Source organism: Pristiophorus japonicus, chromosome 6 (genome assembly GCF_044704955.1).
Source record: "Pristiophorus japonicus isolate sPriJap1 chromosome 6, sPriJap1.hap1, whole genome shotgun sequence".
In the NCBI taxonomy this organism is placed as follows: Eukaryota; Metazoa; Chordata; class Chondrichthyes; family Pristiophoridae; genus Pristiophorus; species Pristiophorus japonicus.
The window spans coordinates 232,845,920-232,866,890 of NC_091982.1; the positions used below are offsets into that span (position 1 = coordinate 232,845,920).

At 46.1% G+C, this 20,971-nt stretch overlaps 1 protein-coding gene across 10 annotated transcripts in view; it reads right to left on the reverse strand.

Moving 5' to 3' along the window:
* cp (ceruloplasmin) overlaps positions 1 to 20,971 on the reverse strand; it is a 266,551-nt gene that overhangs the window by 190,750 nt on the left and 54,830 nt on the right. For 9 of the 10 annotated variants that reach the window (XM_070883703.1, XM_070883701.1, XM_070883708.1 and 6 more), the window contains one exon: positions 1,689 to 1,841. In XM_070883703.1, the coding sequence (XP_070739804.1) occupies positions 1,689 to 1,841 (153 nt within the window). Of the gene's footprint in view, positions 1 to 1,688; positions 1,842 to 20,971 lie in introns of those variants that run through there. The other variant, XM_070883710.1, reaches the window with a different exon arrangement.

Here is a 20,971-nt window from a genome sequence, read left to right on the forward strand (position 1 = left end):
TTGAACTCATCCGTTTTCGGCGTAGAAGCAAGTCATCTTCGCTTCGAGGGACAGCCTATCATCATTAAGATAATAAAAGCAGTTGATAGGGTAGATAGAGAGAAATTATTTATTCTGGTGGGGGAGTCCAGAACAAGGAGGCATAACTTTAAAATTAGAGCCAGGCCGTTCAGGGGTGATGTCAGGAAACACTTCTTCACACAAAGGGTGGTGGGAATCTGGAACTCTCTCCCTCCAAAAAGGTGTTGAGGCTGGGGGTCAATTGAAAAATTCATTACTGCGATGGATGGAGTTTTGTTAGGCAAGGGTATTAAGGGTTACGGAGCCAAGGCAGTTAGATGGCGTTAGAATGCAGATCAGCCATGGTCTAATCGAATGGTGTAACCGGCTCAAGGGGCCGAATGGCCTCCTCCTGTTCCGATGCGCCTTTCTATGTTCCGAGAAGGGGGTAATCACAGAATTACAAGTTTACATAAGCAGTTTCCATCATAAGTGGAGACACAGGAATTTGGAATGGAAATATAAAAATAGGGAACAGAGCTTATGCCTTTAAAATGACAAATTAATAACCTAGTCCAATTTTCTCCCACTGCATCTGAAAACTATACTTGGCCGCCACTCCAACACTGATAATCAACTCGTCTTGCGTTCATTGTTAATCATTGGCTTTACACTTCACATCAATTGTTCATCAAACTGATAAGCAACGTAAGCAACATTACTCATACAATCTCAGTGAGTGTAAGTTTACAATTTGTTCTATAAAATATATATACATCAAAACAAATCTTGCACAGTATCAGTTTGCTGCAATAAATTTCAGTACTTGTTCTTAGTCAGAGGAGCCTGGATAACAAGTTCAAACATTGCAGCAGATATTTTCCAGTGTGTGTCAGCTTTAGCAAATTCACAATCACATGCTTTCAAATCTGATTAAAAACTAAAATGTCCAGGCACATTACCAGGAGAACGTAGAGAGAACACCTCGCCATTCGAAACTAAAGCAAAATACGGCAGATGCTGGAAATGTGAAATAAAAACAAAAAATGCTGGAAACACTCAGCGGGTCGGGCAGAATCTGTGGAGAGAGAAAGAGAGTTAGCATTTCAGGTCGATAACCAGTTCTGATGATAGGTCACCGACCTGTAACGTTAACTCCGTCTTTCAGATGAGACATTAAGCTGAGGCCCCGTCTGCCCTCTCAGGTGGGCATAAAAAATCCCACGGCAATATTTCGAAGAAGAGCAGGGGAGTTATCCCTGGTGTCCTGGCCAATATTTATCCCTCAATCAACATCACTAAAAACAGATTATCTGGTCATTATCACATTGCTGTTTGTGGGAGCTTGCTGTGCGCAAATTGGCTGCCGCGTTTCCTACATTGTTACAACAGTGACTACACTCCAAAAAGTACTTCATTGGCTGTAAAGCGGTTTGAGACGTCCGGTGGTCATGAAAGGTGCTATATAAATGCAAGTCAGTCAGTCTTTCTTTCTCTCTTCCTCTCTCCCTCTCTTTCTCCACAGATGCTGCCTGGCCTGCTGAGTGTTTGCAACATTTCCTGTTTTGATTTACCTTTCCATTGGACCAGTGCTATATCTGACCAAGCAACGTTCACCTAATGGACACCACACAGTTATCCCTCATCTTGATTATCATTAAAAAGGAAACATTAATTCAGGCACTTACTTTGTAGTCTGTGAAGATCGGTGAAACTTCGGTGCTGGTGTGCTCCTTCAGGTCGTCTAGATTCATAACACCGCCATTCTTCTGAATGACGTCTACGATAGCTCCCGCTATTCGTCCCTCATAGAACCCTTTCTTGCCAATCTGGGCCAATTCCTTCAGGAGAAACACAATACAAACGCAACTCAGACACTTTCCGCAGCATCAATGTGTTCACTAACAAAATGTGGAGATATTCCTGATTCAGCAGGAAGGAGATCAGTGTTGCTCACTCTTTTACCAAGGACCACAATCATAAAGCATGCCTGGCTCGAAGGCCACTCGCAGAAACACTGCAGCAAGGATACACCGATCAGCGATGGGACAGGGATTACCACTCCCCGCACGGTGAGTTTCTGGTTTCAATCATGACACAGGGTCCAGTTGTCAAGAGGCAGGAACTTCCCAAAAGGAAGAGGGGAAAATAAAAACTTCAGGGCTAACAGTTCTATGTTGAAATGGCTCTTTCAGTTGACATACGGAAGGTGAGATAATCCTGGCACCGAATACCAAGTCCTTGAATCTTCTGTTGGGACAGCAAGAGAAAACAAGAGCGAATCTCCAGACTTGACTATTCCAATGCTCTCCAGGCCAGCCTCCCATCTTCCACCCTCCATGAACTTGAGCTCATCCAAAACTCTGCAGTCCGTGTCCTAGCTTGCACCAAGTCCCGTTCACCCATCACACCTTTGCTCGCTGACCTACATTGGCTCCTGGTCTGGCAACCCTTCGATTTTAAAATTCACATCCTTCTTTCAAATTGCTCCATGCCTCACCCCTCCCTACCTCTGCAACCTCCTCCAGCCCCACAACCCCTCCCTACCTCTGTAACCTCCTCCAGCCCCACAACCCCTCCCTACCTCTGTAACCTCCTCCAGCCCCACAACCCCTCCCTACCTCTGTAACCTCCTCCAGCCCCACAACTCCTCCCTACCTCTGTAACCTCCTCCAGCCCCACAACCCCTCCCTACCTCTGGAACATCCTCCAGCCCCACAACTCCTCCCTACCTCTGTAACCTCCTCCAGCCCCACAACCCCTCCCTACCTCTGTAACCTCCTCCAGCCTCACAACTCCTCCCTACCGCTGTAACCTCCTCCAGCCCCACAACTCCTCCCTACCTCTGTAACCTCCTCCAGCCCCACAACTCCTCCCTACCTCTGTAACCTCCTCCAGCCCTACAATCCCTCCCTACCTCTGTAACCTCCTCCAGCCCCACAACTCCTCCCTACCGCTGTAACCTCCTCCAGCCCCACAACTCCTCCCTACCTCTGTAACCTCCTCCAGCCCTACAATCCCTCCCTACCTCTGTCATCTCCTCCAGCCCCGCAATCCCTCCCTATCTCTGTAACCTCCTCCAGCCTCACAATCCTTCCCTACCTCTGTAATCTCCTCCAGCCCCACAACGCCTCTCTACCTCTGGAACCTCCTCCAGCCCCACAACTCCTCCCTACCTCTGTAACCTCCTCCAGCCCCACAACCCCTCCCTACCTCTGTAACCTCCTCCAGCCCCACAACCCCTCCCTACCTCTGTAACCTCCTCCAGCCCCACAACCCCTCCCTACCTCTGTAACCTCCTCCAGCCCCACAACTCCTCCCTACCTCTGTAACCTCCTCCAGCCCCACAACTCCTCCCTACCTCTGTAACCTCCTCCAGCCCCACAACTCCTCCCTACCTCTGTAACCTCCTCCAGCCCCACAACCCCTCCCTACCTCTGGAACATCCTCCAGCCCCACAATCCCTCCCTATCTCTGTAACCTCCTCCAGCCCCACAATCCCTCCCTATCCTCTGTAACCTCCTCCAGCCCCACAACCCCTCCCTACCTCTGTAACCTCCTCCAGCCCCACAACCCCTCCCTACCTCTGTAATCTCCTCCAGCCCCACAACCCCTCCCTACCTCTGTAACCTCCTCCAGCCCCACAACCCCTCTCGACCTCTGTAACCTGCTCCAGCCCTACAACCCCTCCCTACCTCTGAAACCTCCTCCAGCCCCACAATCCCTCCCTACCTCTGAAACCTCCTCCAGTCCTACAACCCCGCCCAACCTCTGTAACCTCCTCCAGCCCTACAACCCCTCCCTACCTCTGTAACCTCCTCCAGCCCTACACCCCTCCGAGATTTCTGCGCTCCTCCAATTCTGGCCTCTTGCGCATCCTCAATTTTAATTGCTCCACCACTGGTGGCCATGCCTTTAGGTGCCTTGACCCTAAGCTTTGGAATTCCCTCCCTAAATCTCTCCGCCTCACTCCCTCTCACTCCTCCTTGTAAACGCTCCTTAAAACCTGCCTCCATCTGCCCTAATATCTCCTTATGTGGTATCAAATTTTATCTGATCACGCTCCTGTGAAGCGCCTTGGGACATTTTACGATGTTAAAGGTGCTATATAAGTGAAAGTTGTTGTTGTAATTGAACAACGTTGAATCCAGCTCACTCAACATCCCACAGACCAGCAAGCTGTAAATAAAAGTCAAAAGTTACATGTAGAGAAAGCCTGTCAAAGGATACAGATGAAGGGAAGGAGGATCACAAATGACTCCAGGCCGACAAAGATACCAATGAAGTAGAGCAACACAAGGCTTGATACCAGTGGCAAGGCAGAGATGAAAGTAGTCTACGAACGTCATGAGCAAGGATTTAACTGTTAGCTGGGCTGAACAGCAGTTTCTCATTCTCGCTCATAACTTTTCGTGTGAATTTACTGCTGATCACGATGAAGACCATCAGTGCGAGGGGAACAAAACAATATCAATTTCAGGCTCCCCGTGTCACCATCAAGTATCCCCAAGACAGGTTAGATGCTGAATAAAACTATCTCTGCTTTGCCCCAATAATGTGCCTCTGACTAACTTCAGTACAGCATCCCTACTCAATCCAGTGGGCACATGTCTATATCCACCTCTGGCCTCTCTGAATGAGATCATCATTTTGTGCAGAATTGGGAGCGCAGTACACATTTGCAATGATGATGATAATGAACCCTTGCACACTCAGAAGGTCATCGATACTGCCCAACCCATTTCTCAAAGGAGCCTTACAGCAAGCAGAGAGAGTTTCATCTCATCAATCAAGGTCTGATGTTTACATGAAAATTTTAGACCAAAGTTTTCTTCAACACGCATAAATCCAACAACCGTCACTCTTTCTACACATAAGAATCTTAGGGTAATAAAAACTTTCTGGTTCCATTGCCAACTGCTATCAGAACAGTGCCAACCAAATTGTCGCTGGGTCAAAATCCTGGAACTCCCTCCCTAACAGCAGTGTGGGAGCACCTTCACCACACGGACTGCAGCAATTCAAGAAGGCGACTCACCACCACCTTCTCAACGGCGATTAGGGATGGGCAATAAATGCCGGCCTTGCCAGCGACGCCCACATCCTGTGAACGAATGAAAAATAAATAAAAAGTGTCATTGCTGGATTCCTGACAGGGGCATAAAAATTGAGATAAAAACCAGAAGAACATTCTGGCTGCTAAATGCACTCAGTTTCTAAACTCAGGGCGTAGAAATTGGGAGAAGTGGGAGCACAGTGCACCCTTGCAATGATGATGATGATGTTAAGGCCCTTTACTTGAAAAAAAAATGACAGCCGCCTCACTTCTGCCTGCCTCTGGCGCGGGATTTGGCGGCCGCCATTTTGGTGAGGTCCATAACGCTGCAGTTAGCATCGCTGGCCCTAGAAATGCAGATCAGCAGAACATGACGTCACTTGGCGTGCAACAGCGACATGACGCCACGCTCTGCCAATGTCGACCTTAGCTCGGAGTTCAGCGCTGGGCCCGAGGCTCGCTCTGAAAAGCAAGCGTGCAGCAGACATACAGAGACTCTGTCAGCGCTGCTCAAAGGGACATAGAAACATAGAAACATAGAAAATAGGTGCAGGAGTAGGCCATTCGATCCTTCTAGCCTGCACCGCCATTCAATGAGTTCATGGCTGAACATTCAACTTCAGTACCCCATTCCTGCTTTCTCGCCATACCCCTTGATCCCCCTAGTAGTAAGGACCTCATCTAACTCCTTTTTGAATATATTTAGTGAATTGGCCTCAACAACTTTCTGTGGTAGAGAATTCCACAGGTTCACCACTCTCTGGGTGAAGAAGTTCCTCCGCATCTCGGTCCTAAATGGCTTACCCCTTATCCTTAGACTGTGACCCCTGGTTCTGGACTTCCCCAACATTGGGAACATTCTTCCTGCATCTAACCTGTCTAAACCCATCAGAATTTTAAATGTTTCTATGAGGTCCCCTCTCATTCTTCTGAACTCCAGTGAATACAAGCCCAGTTGATCCAGTCTTTCTTGATAGGTCAGTCCCGCCATCCCGGGAATCAGTCTGGTGAACCTTCGCTGCACTCCCTCAATAGCAAGAATGTCCTTCCTCAGGTTAGGAGACCAAAACTGTACACAATACTCCAGGTGTGGCCTCACCAATGCCCTGTACAACTGTAGCAACACCTCCCTGCCCCTGTATTCAAATCCCCTTGCTATGAAGGCCAACATGCCATTTGCTTTCTTAACCGCCTGCTGCACCTGCATGCCAACCTTCAATGACTGATGTACCATGACACCCAGGTCTCTTTGCACCTCCCCTTTTCCTAATCTGTCACCATTCAGATAATAGTCTGTCTCTCTGTTTTTACCACCAAAGTGGATAACCTCACATTTATCCACATTATACTTCATCTGCCATGCATTTGCCCACTCACCTAACCTATCCAAGTCGCTCTGCAGCCTCACAGCATCCTCCTCGCAGCTCACACTGCCACCCAACTTAGTGTCATCCGCAAATTTGGAGATACTACATTTAATCCCCTCATCTAAATCATTAATGTACAATGTAAACAGCTGGGGCCCCAGCACAGAACCTTGCGGTACCCCACTAGTCACTGCCTGCCATTCTGAAAAGTACCCATTTACTCCTACTCTTTGCTTCCTGTCTGACAACCAGTTCTCAATCCATGTCAGTACACTACCCCCAATCCCATGTGCTCTAACTTTGCACATCAATCTCTTGTGTGGGACCTTGTCGAACGCCTTCTGAAAGTCCAAATATACCACATCAACTGGTTCTCCCTTATCCACTCTACTGGAAACATCCTCAAAAAATTCCAGAAGATTTGTCAAGCATGATTTCCCTTTCACAAATCCATGCTGACTTGGACCTATCATGTCGCCTCTTTCCAAATGCGCTGCTGTGACATCCTTAATAATTGATTCCATCATTTTACCCACTACCGATGTCAGGCTGACCGGTCTATAATTCCCTGTTTTCTCTCTCCCTCCTTTTTTAAAAAGTGGGGTTACATTGGCTACCCTCCACTCCATAGGAACTGATCCAGAGTCAATGGAATGTTGGAAAATGACTGTCAATGCATCCACTATTTCCAAGGCCACCTCCTTAAGTACTCTGGGATGCAGTCCATCAGGCCCTGGGGATTTATCGGCCTTCAATCCCATCAATTTCCCCAACACAATTTCCCGGCTAATAAGGATTTCCCTCAGTTCCTCCTCCTTACTAGACCCCCCGACCCCTTTTATAACCGGAAGGTTGTTCGTGTCCTCCTTCGTGAATACCGAACCAAAGTACTTGTTCAATTGGTCCGCCATTTCTTTGTTCCCCGTTATGACTTCCCCTGATTCTGACACACACATCTTTCAGGTAAGTTTGGATTGAAGCTTTTGGACTGGATTTTTTATATTTAATTGAAATAGTGGCTTGGTGCAATAGATGTTAAAAGTTTTTGAAGTGTGCAGGGAGTGCTGTTGGATGCTTGCAAGGCCTCGGGTGGTAAAGGAAGGCCTCTGAGAAGACAGAAAATGTTGCAAATACTCAGCAGGTCAGGCAGCATCCGTGGAGAGAGAAACAGAATTCACGTCTCAGGTCGACGTGCTGCCTGACCTGCTGAGTATTTCCAGAATTTTATGCTTTTATTTCACATTTACAGCGTCCATTCGCAGAGTGAAGAGGAAGACATAGAAGAGGAGGAAACAGAAGAGGAGGTAGCGGAAGGAAGGATGCAACCCAGAGAGTCCCTTTCTGGCCGGGATCTCTGGGATGGAATCACCCGCCTGGGGTACCAGTGACCACAACCCCAATTCCCCTTTAACCATCCCTCCCCTTTGTTACTGACCATCACAGCATCCTCTTGGCCAAAATGCTGAAATAAATGCCACCACAAAGCAAACTTTCCAACCCAACGTTATACATCTATCCATCCAGTGTGACATCAAGAAATCAACTCATTGCCTATATGCATTCCCTTTGACTGACTTGTATGTGCCTTGCCTACCCTACTAGTGCTACCCTAGTGGCTGCAGCATGGCTGGTGGAAGGCTGCTGACTTTCGGTGGGGGACACTGCGAATGGCCTTGGACGATGACTTCGAGGAGCTGGTGGATGTGAGTGTCAAATCGAGTGACAGTGTTTTTCCTTTTTCTTCTTCACTCTACTCTCCCTCTTCTTGGCCAACGACTGGCTGGGCGGGCTGCCTCTTCTTGACCAACCACTGGCTGGGCGGGCTGCCTCTTCTTGGCCAGCCACTGGCTGGGTGTGCTGCCTCTTCTTGGCCAATCACTGGCTGGGCAGGCTGTCTCTTCTTGGCCAACCACTGGCTGGGCAGGCTGCCTCTTCTTGGCCAGCCACTGGCTGGGTGTGCTGCCTCTTCTTGGCCAACCACTGGCTGGGCAGGCTGTCTCTTCTTGACCAACCACTGGCTGGGCGGGCTGCCTCTTCTTGGCCAACCACTGGCTGGGTGGGCTGCATTTCTTGGGTGTGTGAAATGAGGAAGGCACAATGGTGGAGTTGTGCTGAAGGGAGGGCGGGAAAGCAGATGTGCATGCCAGAAGGAGGATAATGTTTGAGAATACCGGCATCTTGTATCCTTTTTGCCCCGCCACTGGCCAAGAGCTCATCCATGCCCCTGCCAAGAATGGCCTGCACCGTCTCCTCCAAGGGGGAGAGGTGAGTGATGGAATGGGAGGTGTGCCTCGTGTTTGGTAAAGATTGTTGGTAGGTGAGTGATGGGGTGGGTGGGGCGGGGGTGTGGTTGTGCGATGAGCAGTTTGCGAGGCTAGTGAGGCAATTGGTAGATGGCTTTTGAAAATGACCTTGGCCACTGGTCGTGGAGGTGGGGTGGGGGGGGGGGGGGGGGAGGCGACACTGGTGGCAGTGACCGCCTTGGCGATCTGGTGCCCCTTCGTTCTTTCTCAGAAGGCAGTTGAGCTTGTAGGGCTAAAAACTGCCCATTTTTAAATGTTTTATTTTCATTTTAGAAGGCAGTTCCCCTTTAAGGGCTCGAGACTGCTTTCTAAAATGACCGGCTAGTTTGGTGATAATGGTCCCGGGACATGACCGCCACATTACATTGCGCCTCCTGCTGAGAGTAGCTCTGGAAGAACAGGTAAGTTTAGCGCTGCGCCAATTTAAATGAGCAGACAGCACCAAAAAACAGGTGCTGCCTGGGCTATGAATTCGGGTGGCCATCAAGTGCAGCCCGCGGTGACATCAGCAGGTTCGTAGCGTACTGAAATTTCTAGGCCGAGATTTCTTGTTCATTTTTGTGCTCGCAACCTTTCTTCATCAAGTACAAACATCGAGCAACCCAATTTTCATTTATCCCGTGGGGTGGTGCCATTGCTTCTCCTCCGAGACACGTGAATGTAGTCCAGATCCTTAAAAAGAAAGTCCCTCCCTTTTTCCTCTCCCCTTCTCCTCTCCCCTTCACTCCCTTTCCACATTCCCTATCATGCACTTTCTCTCTCCCCATCACTCGTGTTTTACTGTCCTTGTCTATCTCATGCTGAACTTCTCCTTTGCTCTGTTTAACCTTGGTGATGTTCTGTCCTGTGGGAGTGACATTCCTCCAATAATTAATAAGGAAAGGTATATGCAGACCAGATTGATGGTAAAGCTACTTCTACTCTGCCCTGACCTTAACCCTTGAAAAGAGCTGTCTTACCGCAACTGTACGGATTCTTCACCAACACCAACCAGCTGTACGTAAGCTGTATTTCTCAAGTAACAGTGGGGGTGAAATAGCCCTGCGCCCCGACTTTCTGTGCCCGGCACAGACGACCCTGACCCGGCCGCTGAATTGCCCTTACCGCCCCTCATAAGAACATAAGAACATAAGAATTAGGAACAGGAGTAGGCCATCTAGCCCCTCGAGCCTGCTCCGCCATTCAACAAGATCATGGCTGATCTGGCCATAGACTCAGCTCCACTTACCCGCCCGCTCCCCGTAACCCTTAATTCCCTTATTGGTTAAAAATCTATCTATCTGTGATTTGAATACATTCAATGAGCTAGCCTCATCTGCTTCCTTGGGCAGAGAATTCCACAGATTCACAACCCTCTGGGAGAAGAAATTCCTTCTCAACTCGGTTTTACCACCAAAGTGGATAACCTCACATTTATCCACATTATACTTCATCTGCCATGCATTTGCCCACTCACCTAATCTATGCAAGTCGCTCTGCAGCCTCATAGCATCCTCCTCGCAGCTCACACTGCCACCCAACTTAGTGTCATCCGCAAATTTGGAGATACTATATTTAATCCCCTTGTCTAAATCATTAATGGAAACAGCTGGGGCCCCAGCACAGAACCTTGCGGTACCCCACTAGTCATCGCCTGCCATTCTGAAAAGTACCAATTTACTCCTACTCTTTGTTTCCTGTCTGGCAACCAGTTCTCAATCCATGTCAGCACACTACCCTCAATCCCATGTGCTTTAACTTTGCACATTAATCTCTTGTGTGGGATCTTGTCGAAAGCCTTCTGAAAGTCCAAATATACCACATCAACTGGTTCTCCCTTGTCCACTCTACTGGAAACATCCTCAAAAAATTCTAGAAGATTTGTCAAGCATGATTTCCCTTTCACAAATCCATGCTGACTTGGACCTATCATGTCACCTCTTTCCAAATGCGCTGCTATGACATCCTTAATAATTGATTCCATCATCTTACCCACTACCGATGTCAGGCTGACCGGTCTATAATTCCCTGTTTTCTCTCTCCCTCCTTTTTTAAAAAGTGGGGTTACATTGGCTACCCTCCACTCCATAGGAACTGATCCAGAGTCAATGGAATGTTGGAAAATGACTGTCAATGCATCCGCTATTTCCAAGGCTACCTCCTTAAGTACTCTGGGATGCAGTCCATCAGGCCCTGGGGATTTATCGTCCTTCAATCGCATTAATTTCCCCAACACAATTTCCCGACTAATAAGAATTTCCCTCAGTTCCTCCTCCTTACTAGACCCTCTGACCCCTCTTATATCCGGAAGGTTGTTAGTGTCCTCCTTAGTGAATACCGAACCAAAGTACTTGTTCAATTGATCCGCCATTTCTTTGTTCCCCGTTATGACTTCCCCTGATTCTGACTGCAGGGGACCTACGTTTGTCTTTACTAACCTTTTTCTCTTTACATATCTATAGAAACTTTTGCAATCCGTCTTAATGGTCCCTGCAAGCTTCTTCTCGTACTCTATTTTCCCTGCCCTAATCAAACCCTTTGTCCTCCTCTGCTGAGTTCTAAATTTCTCCCAGTCTCCGTGTTCACTGCTATTTCTGGCCAATTTGTATGCCACATCCTTGGCTTTAATACTATCCCTGATTTCCCTTGATAGCCACGGTTGAGCCACCTTCCCTTTTTTATTTTTACGACAGACAGGAATGTACAATTGTTGTAGTTCATCCATGCGGTCTCTAAATGTCTGCCATTGCCCATCCACAGTCAACCCCTTAAGTATCATTCGCCAATCAATCCTAGCCAATTCACGCCTCACACCTTCAAAGTTACCCTTCTTTAAGTTCTGGACCATAGTCTCTGAATTAACTGTTTCATTCTCCATCCTAATGCAGAATTCCACCATATTATGGTCACTCTTCCCCAAGTGGCCTCGCACAACGGGATTGCTAATTAATCCTCTCTCATTACACAACACCCAGTCTAAGATGGCCTCCCCCCTAGTTGGTTCCTCAACATATTGGTCTAGAAAACCATCCCTTATGCACTCCAGGAAATCCTCCTCCACCGTATTGCTTCCAGTTTGGTTAGCCCAATCTATGTGCATATTAAAGTCACCCATTATAACTGCTGCACCCTTATTGCATGCACCCCTAATTTCCTGTTTGATGCCCTCCCCAACATCACTACTACTATTTGGAGGTCTGTACACAACTCCCACTAACGTTTTTTGCCCTTTTGTGTTCTGCAGCTCTACCCATATAGATTCCACATCATCCAAGCTAATGTCCATTCTAACTGTTGCATTAATCTCCTCTTTAACCAGCAATGCTACCCCACCTCCTTTTCCTTTTATTCTATCCTTCCTGAATGTTGAATATCCCTGGATGTTGAGTTCCCAGCCCTGATCATCCTGGAGCCACATCTCCGTAATCCCAATCACATCATATTTGTTAACATCTATTTGCACAGTTAATTCATCCACCTTATTACGGATACTCCTTGCATTAAGACACAAAGCCTTCAGGCTTGTTTTTTTAACACCCTTTGTCCTTTTAGAAGTTTGCTGTACAGTGGCCCTTTTTGATTTTTGTCTTGGGTTTCTCTGCCCTCCACTTTTCCTCATCTCTTTTCTTTCTTTTGCTTTTGTCTCCTTTTTGTTTCCCTCTGTCTCCCTGCATTGGTTCCCATCCCCCTGCCATATTAGTTTAACTCCTCCCCAACAGTACTAGCAAACACTCCCCCTAGGACATTGGTTCCGGTCCTGCCCAGGTGCAGACCGTCCGCTTTGTACTGGTCCCACCTCCCCCAGAACCGGTTCCAATGCCCCAGGAATTTGAATCCCTCCCTGCTGCACCACTGCTCAAGTCACGTATTCATCTGCGCTATCCTGCGATTCCTACTCTGACTAGCACGTGGCACTGGTAGCAATCCCGAGATTACTACTTTTCAGGTCCTACTTTTTAATTTAGCTCCTAGCTCCTTCAATTCGTTTCGTAGGACCTCATCCCTTTTTTTACCTATGTCGTTGGTACCAATGTGCACCACGACAACTGGCTGTTCGCCCTCCCTTTTTAGAATGTCCTGCACCCGCTCAGAGACATCCTTGACCCTTGCACCAGGGAGGCAACATACCATCCTGGAGTCTCGGTTGCGGCCACAGAAACGCCTATCTATTCCCCTTACAATTGAATCCCCTATCACTATCGCTCTTCCACTTTTTCCTGCCCGCCTGTGCAACAGAGCCAGCCACGGTGCCATGAACTTGGCTGCTGCTGCCCTCCCCTGATGAGTCATCCCCCTCAACAGTACTCAAAGCAGAGTATCTGTTTTGCAGGGGGATGACCACAGGGGACCCCTGCACTACCTTCCTTGCACTGCTCTTTCTGATGGTCTTCCATTCCCTATTTGGCTGTAAGACCAACTCGCTACACGTGATACTCACGTCATTCTTAGAATCGTGGATGCTCCAGAGTGAATCCACCCTCAGCTCCAACTCCGCAACGCGGTCCGTCAGGAGCTGGAGGGGGATACACTTCCCGCACACGTAATCGTCAGGGACACTGGAGTCGTACCTGAGTTCCCACATGGTACATGGGGAGCATAACACCCGACCGAGCTCTCCTGCCATGACTTAACCCTTCGATAGGCAACAACAATGCTAAAGTTTACTCACTGTTATAGAAGAGAAGAAAGAAAAACTACTCACTAATCACCAACCAATCACTTACCCCTTTGGCTGTGACGTCACCTTTCTGTTTCTTTCTACTTCTTTTTTGCCTTCTCTCCCCGCTGTAGCTGCACAAGTACGCCTCTCGCTGCTGCTGGGCCTTTTATAGGCCTCCGACCCCGGACACGCACCTCACCAACTGCCGCTGCCGCTGGGCCTTTTATAGGCCTCCGACCCCGGACTCGCGCCTCACATTTTCCAACATTGTATTCCATCTGCCAAACCTTAGCCCATTCGATTAACCTATCTCAATCTCTTTGAAGCCTCTCTGTGTCCTCTACATAATCCGCGTTCCCACTAATCTTTGTGTCATCTGCAAATTTTGTTACACTGCATTCTGTCCCCTCTTCCAGGCCATCTATGTCTATTGTAAACAGTTGTGGTCCCAGCACCGATCCCTGTGGCACACCACTAACCACCGATTTCCAACCCGAAAAGGACCCATTTATCCCGACTCTCTGCTTTCTGTTAGCCAGCCAATTCTCGATCCATGCTTATACATTTCCTCTGACTCCACGTACCTTTATCTTCTGCAGTAGCCTTTTGTGTGGCACCTTATCGAATGCCTTTTGGGAATCTAAATACACCACATCCATCGGTACATCTCTATCCACCATGCTCATTATATCCTCAAAGAATTCCAGTAAATTAGTTAAACGTGATTTCCCCTTCATGAATCCATGTTGTGTCTGCTTGATTGCACTATTCCTATCTAGATGTCCCGTTACTTCTTCCTTAATGATAGCTTCAAGCATTTTCCCCACTGCAGATGTTAAACTATCCGGCCTATAGTTACCTGCCTTTTATCTGCCCCCTTTTTTAAACAGAGGCGTTACATTAACTGCTTTCCAATCCGCTGGTACCTCCCCAGAGTCCAGAAAATTTTGGTAGATTATAATGAATGCATCTGCTATAACTTCCGCCATCTCTTTTAATATCCTGGGATGCATTTCATCAGGACCAGGGGACTTGTCTACCTTGAGTCCCATTAGCCTGTCCAGCACTACCCCCCTAGTAATAGTGATTATCTCAAGGTCCTCCCTTCCCACATTCCCGTGACCAGCAATTTTTGGCATGGTTTTTATGTCTTCCACTGTGAAGACCGAAGCAAAATAATTGTTTAAGGTCTCAGCCATTTCTACATTTCCCATTATTAAATCCCCCTTCTCATCTTCTAAGGGACCAACATTTACTTTAGTCACTTTTTTCCGTTTTATATATCGGTAAAAGCTTTTACTATCTGTTTTTATGTTTTGCGCAAGTTTACTTTCGTAATCTATCTTTCCTTTCTTTATTGCTTTCTTAGTCATTCTTTGCTGTCGTTTAAAATGTTCCCAATCTTCTAGTTTCCCACTAGCCTTGGCCACCTTATACGCATTGGTTTTTAATTTAATACTCTCCTTTATTTCCTTGGTTATCCATGGCTGGTTATCCCTTCTCTCACCACCCTTCTTTTTAACTGGTATATATTTTTGTTGAGCACTATGAAGGAGCTCCTTAAAAGTCCTCCACTGTTCCTCAATTGTGCCACCATTTAGTCTGTGTTTCCAGTCTACTTTAGACAACTCTGCCCTCATCCCACTGTAGTCCCCTTTGTTTAAGCATGGTACGCTCGTTTGAGACACTACTTCCTCACCCTCAATCTGTATTACAAATTCAACCATACTGTGATCACTCATTCCGAGAGGATCTTTTGCTAGGAGATCGTTTATTATTCCTGTCTCATTACACAGGACCAGATCTAAGATAGCTTGCTCCCTTGTAGGTTCTGTAACATACTGTTCTAAGAAACAATCCCGTATGCATTCTATGAATTCCTCCTCAAGGCTACCCCGTGCGATTTGATTTGACCAATCGATATGGAGGTTAAAATCCCCCATGATTACTGCCGTTCCTTTTTCACATGCCTCCATTATTCCCTTGATTATTGCCCGCCCCACCATGAAGTTATTATTTGGGGGCCTATAAACTACGCCCACCAGTGACTTTTTCCCCTTACTATCTCTAATCTCCACCCACAATGATTCAACATTTTGTTCATTAGTGCCAATATCATCTCTAACAACTGCCCTGATATCATCCTTTATTAACAGAGCTACCCCACCTCCTTTCCCTTCTTGTCTATCTTTCCGAATTGTCAGATACCCCTGTATGTTTAATTCCCAGTCTTGGCCACCCTGCAACCACGTTTCTGTAATGGCCACCAAATCATACCCATTTGTAATGATTTGTGCCATTTTGTCCCTCAAAGGAAGTGGAGCAGAATCTCGCATGCTCCACTTCTCAGGGGCGGTTCCCGGGGCATTACTAGGGCAGGGAGTGCCGCTTACAGGGGAAGGCCGCTGAGCACTCTGCACGGTCTCTGATGGCCTCCACTCGGCCACTAGGGCAGCATGGGACAGAGCTGAGAGTCAGCAAACCAGTAAAGATGGCAGCGCGGGACGTTGGCGCCCACCCCTTTAAGTACCGCCCTGAGAGCGGATGTCGGCCAGCGTTGAAACAAAAAAGGATCAATTTCGCCACCAGTGTCAATTTGGCTCCAATTAGTATCAAATTGTGGGCAGCTCAGTACTATGAGCTCACTGTCACTCGGGACTGAGTGGGACTTGCCCTGACTTGCATCATTTCGAGCCCTTCTAAACTGGGCTGGACTGGAGTTGTAAAGGCAGTATACAATCCCACTGCAATGCTCAGTTCATGAACTTTCTCTCCAAATACATTTCTAATGAGCTGTTATGGTTATGAAGCGAGAACAATGAATAATCTCACACGGCGAACATTAGCACACCCTCATGACAAGTTACGGACTGGTACCGCCAATCTATTCAGGTTAATCATTGTCAAATGACGCACCAGACATCAGAGTTTCAGTGTTTATAAATGATTAATAAAATTCAACATCATAATAAAAAGCTCATTCAGATAACGAGTTTCAACTGCTAAAAGCACTCATTTAGTATCTGTAATGATTGACCATTGAACCCCTTTGAGTCAAAGAAACTCACATTCCAAGTCCATCTCTTGCCAAAATGACACTAAAGGTTGAGGGCTTTCGTGCCTCACACACTGTGTTACAACAAGATTACACTTCAGAAATGAACGTCCACACAAAAGTTCGGCCAATTGCCAGTTGGAGGACCAGAAAATGAAGGAAAACTTTGTTCCAGCAGGATTGCACCTAATTTGCACAATTATCCCTCAATCATTCTCACTAAAACAGATTATCTGGTCATTATCACATTGCTGTTTGTGGGAGCTTGCTGTGCGCAAATTGGCTGCTGCGTTTCCTACATGGGTGCTCTTTGCCTTTCCGTTATTGTTCATGGGTTTGTATGCTGACCGAGGGCCGTGGCTCTTTGTCGGCCAGCGCAGACACGATGGGCCGAAATGGCCTCCTTCTGCGGTGTAAATTTCTATGTTTCTATGACAACAGTGACTACACTCCAAAAGTACTTCATCGGCTGTAAAGCGCTTTGGGACGTCCTGAGGTTGTGAAAGGCGCTATATAAATGCAAGTTCTTTCTTTCTTAAAATTCAGTGCATACAGTATAAACACAACGGCCTGAATTAGCGGTCGGAGGGCTTCCCGCGGGAAAATGCCTCCGATCCGCAAATACCTGGCGGTCCAAGATGTATGGAGACTTGAGGTCCTGTGTCTCTCCAGGTACCCACGGGTAGAGGCCCACCTATCCCAGGGGCGCACGCGATTCGCAAGTGCCACTGGGATCACCTGAACCGGCCTAACCATTCATGCTTATGGGGATAGCATTATGTACGGTCCGCATAAGTATGAATAGGAATATCCCCAAAATACCGCTACACTTCAAATAAATAAAAAAAATAAATCACATATTTAAAATTAATTAAAATGGCATTTAATTAAATTTTTAAAACACAAATTTAAATTTTTTGGAAAGTAAATTTACATATTTTAAAGGGACTAAAAATAAACTTACCTTCTTTTACAGGTTTTTAAATGTATAAATTATTGACAACATTTTATTTTTCTATTTTTTTAAACTCTGGTAAAAGCAGACTTTACACCTACTTAACCAAGCGTAAGGATTTCAAGGAAAATTCACTGGGCAGAAGTTGGGAAAAGTTGGAATTCTTTAAGGATGTAACGAACAGGGTAGATAAAGGGGAAGCAGTGGATGTGGTGTATTTGGACTTCCAGAAGGTATTTGACAAGGTGCCACATAAAAGTTTACTGCACAAGATAAAAGTTCACAGGGTTGGAGGTAATATATTAGCATGGATAGATTGGCTAACTAACAGAAAACAGAGAGTCGGGATAAATGGTTCATTCTCGGGTTGGCAATCAGTAACTATTGGGGTACCGCAGGGATCAGTGCTGGGGCCCCAACTATTTACAATCTATATTAACGACTTGGAAGAAGGGACTGAGTGTAACGTAGCCAAGTTTGCTGATGATACAAAGATGGGAGGAAAAGCAATGTGTGAGGAGGATACAAAAAATCTGTAAAAGGACATAGACAGGCAAAGTGAGTGGGCAAAAATTTGGCAGATGGAGTATAATGTTGGAAAGTGTGAGGTCATGCACTTTGGCAGAAAAAAATCAAAGAGCAAGTTATTATTTAAATGGAGAAAAATTACAAAGTACCAAGTACAGCGGGACTTGGGGGTACTTGTGCATGAAACACAAAAGGTTAGTATGCAGGTACAGCAAGTGATCAGGAAGGCAAATGGAATCTTGGCCTTTATTGCAAAGGGGTTGGAGTATAAAAGCAGAGAAATCTTGCTACAGTTATACAGGGTATTGGTGAGGCCATGTCTGGAATACTGCATGCAGTTTTGGTTTCCATATTTACGAAAGGATATACTTGCTTTGGAGGCAGTTCAGAAAAGGTTCACTAGGTTGATTCCGGAGATTAAGGCATTGACCTATGAGAAAAGGTTGAGTAGATTGGGCCTCTACTCATTAGAATTCAGAAGAATGAGAGGTGATCTTATCGAAACATATAAGATTTTGAGGGGGCTTGGTAAGGTGGATGCAGAGAGGATGTTTCCACTGATGGGGGAGACTAGAACTAGGGGGCATAATCTTAGAATAAGGGGCCGCCCATTTAAAACTGAGATGAGGAGTTAATTTCTTCTCTCAGAGGGTTGTAAATCTGTGAAATTCACTGCCTCAGAGAGCTGTGGAAGTCGAGAGATTGAATAAATTTAAGACAGAGATAGTCAATTTCTTAAACGATAAGAGGATAAGGGGTTATGTGGAGTGGGCAGGGAAGTGGAGCTGAGTTCATGATCAGATCAGCCATGATCGTATTAAATGGCGGAGCAGGCTCGAGGGGCCGTATGGCCTACTCCTGCTCCTATTTCTTATGTTCTTAACTCACCGCCCGCGAATGTCCTTTTCCCGGGGATATGTTGGATCAGTGAAGAGGATTCTTGACAGATCGCAAGTTATGGGTTTAGCGAATGCACAGCGCCTGCCTAAACCCTAAAATTGTGCAGCCCCTACGCACCTTGTACAACCCGTAGGGGCTGAAAAGTACGGTCCATTATGGAACAAAATGGTCAAAGGCATTTTACAAGGAGATTGGAGCAGGACGAGAGCACGGTGACTGAAAGCACAGTCAAAGTGACATGTTCTGAGAAGGGTTTGTGATGAAGGGGAGAAAGGCAGCAAGACAAAGGAGCTTATGGAGAGAATTCTAGAGTGCAGGCGTGTAGAGGCTGAATGGTCTAACATCCATGGCGAGGCAGAAAAGGAGGGTGGAGAGTGATATGTCCTTACTATACAGTATAAATGCACACGAGGCCCATACTTGAGAGAAGGTCACTCTGTGACCAGTTACCTTTATTACCAAGACCTCAAGTGATGAAGGTGGGTGGAGCTTCCCCTTTTATACCTGAAAGTCCAGGTTAGTAGTGTCTCCCACAAGTTTGCCCCTTGTGGTCAATGTTCTCAAGGTGTACAACTTAGGTCAGCTTATACATGGATTATAATGATAGCTGAATACATGACAGAGAGGGAGAGGAAGAGATGGCTAGAATCAGAAAAACAGATGGTACAGGGTGAAATACTGGACGGGATTGCGGAGGTAGCAGGGAGAAAAACCATAAATGGATTTGAAGATAAGGGGAAGAATTTCAGAATCAATACACTATTCAACCGGAAGACAATGTAGGTTAACGAGGACAGTACAGAACTTATGTGGAATAATATAGGGGTCTCAGAGGTCTGGACGAGTTGGAGTTTGTGTAGGGTGATGCTGGAGAGGCACTGGAGAAACTGAGCCATGAGGTGATGCAGCAGTAAAAGTAACAATGAACCAATCCAGCAGTTAAAAGCAGCGAGAGAAATGTCACGGCTCTAGAGCAGAGTAGAGTTTTGGGTAAAAATAAGCGGAGCAGGTCAGGGAGGGACAGAGAGAGTAACAAAGGTAATCGGGCATCAGTGACTAAGGTGACATCAGGGAAAAATAGAAAAAAATCAAAGCTAAAGGCACTATATCTGAATGCACGAAGCATTCGCAATAAAATAGATGCATTAATAGCACAAATAGAAATTAATGGATTTGATCTAATAGCCATTAAGGAGACATGGTTGCAAAGTGGCCAAGGTTGGGAACTAAATATTCCAGGATACTTAACTTTTAGAAGAAATAAGCAAAATGGAAAAGGAGGAGGGGTAACCTTGATAATAAAGGATGGGATAAAGACAGAAGAGAGAAAGGATCTTAGCTCCGAAAATCAAGAAGTAGAATCAGTTTGGGTGGAGCTAAGAAACAGCAAGGGGCAGAAAACATTGGAGGGAGTTGTTTAAAGGCCCCCAAACAGTAGTGGTAATGTAGGGCAGAGTATACATCAGGAAATACATCAGGAAATTAGTGGCACATGTAACACGGGTAATACAGTAACCATGGGGGACTTTAATCTACATATAGACTGGGCAAACCAAATTTTCAGTAAGTGAGGAGGAAGAATTCATGGAATGTGTACAAGACAGTTTTCTAGATCAGTATGTTGAGGAACCAACTAGAGAACAGGCTATTTTAGATCTAGTATTGTGCAATGAGAAAGGGTTAATTAATAACCTGGTAGTAAAGGGGCCTTTAGGGAAGAGTGATCATAATATGATAGAATTTTATATTGAATTTGAAACTGATTTAGCAAGATCTGAAACTAGGGTCTTAAATCTAAACAAAGCAAACTATGTGGGTATAAGGGGCGAGTTAGCTAAGGTAGATTGGGAAACTACATTAAAGGGTACGACGGTTGACAAGCAATGGCTAGTATTTAAAGAATTAATACATAATTTACAACAAACATACATTCCTTTAAGGCATAAAAATCCCACAGGATAAGTGGTCCAACTGTGGCTAACAAATGAAGTTGAAGATAGTATTAGATCAAAGGAAGAGGCTTATAATGTTGCCAAAAAGAGTAGTAAGCCTGAGGATTGGGAGGATTTTATAATTTAGCAAAGAGGACCAAGAAATTGATAAAGAAATGTAAAAATAGAATGAGAGTTAACTAGCAAGAAACATAAAAACAGACTAAAAGCTTCCAC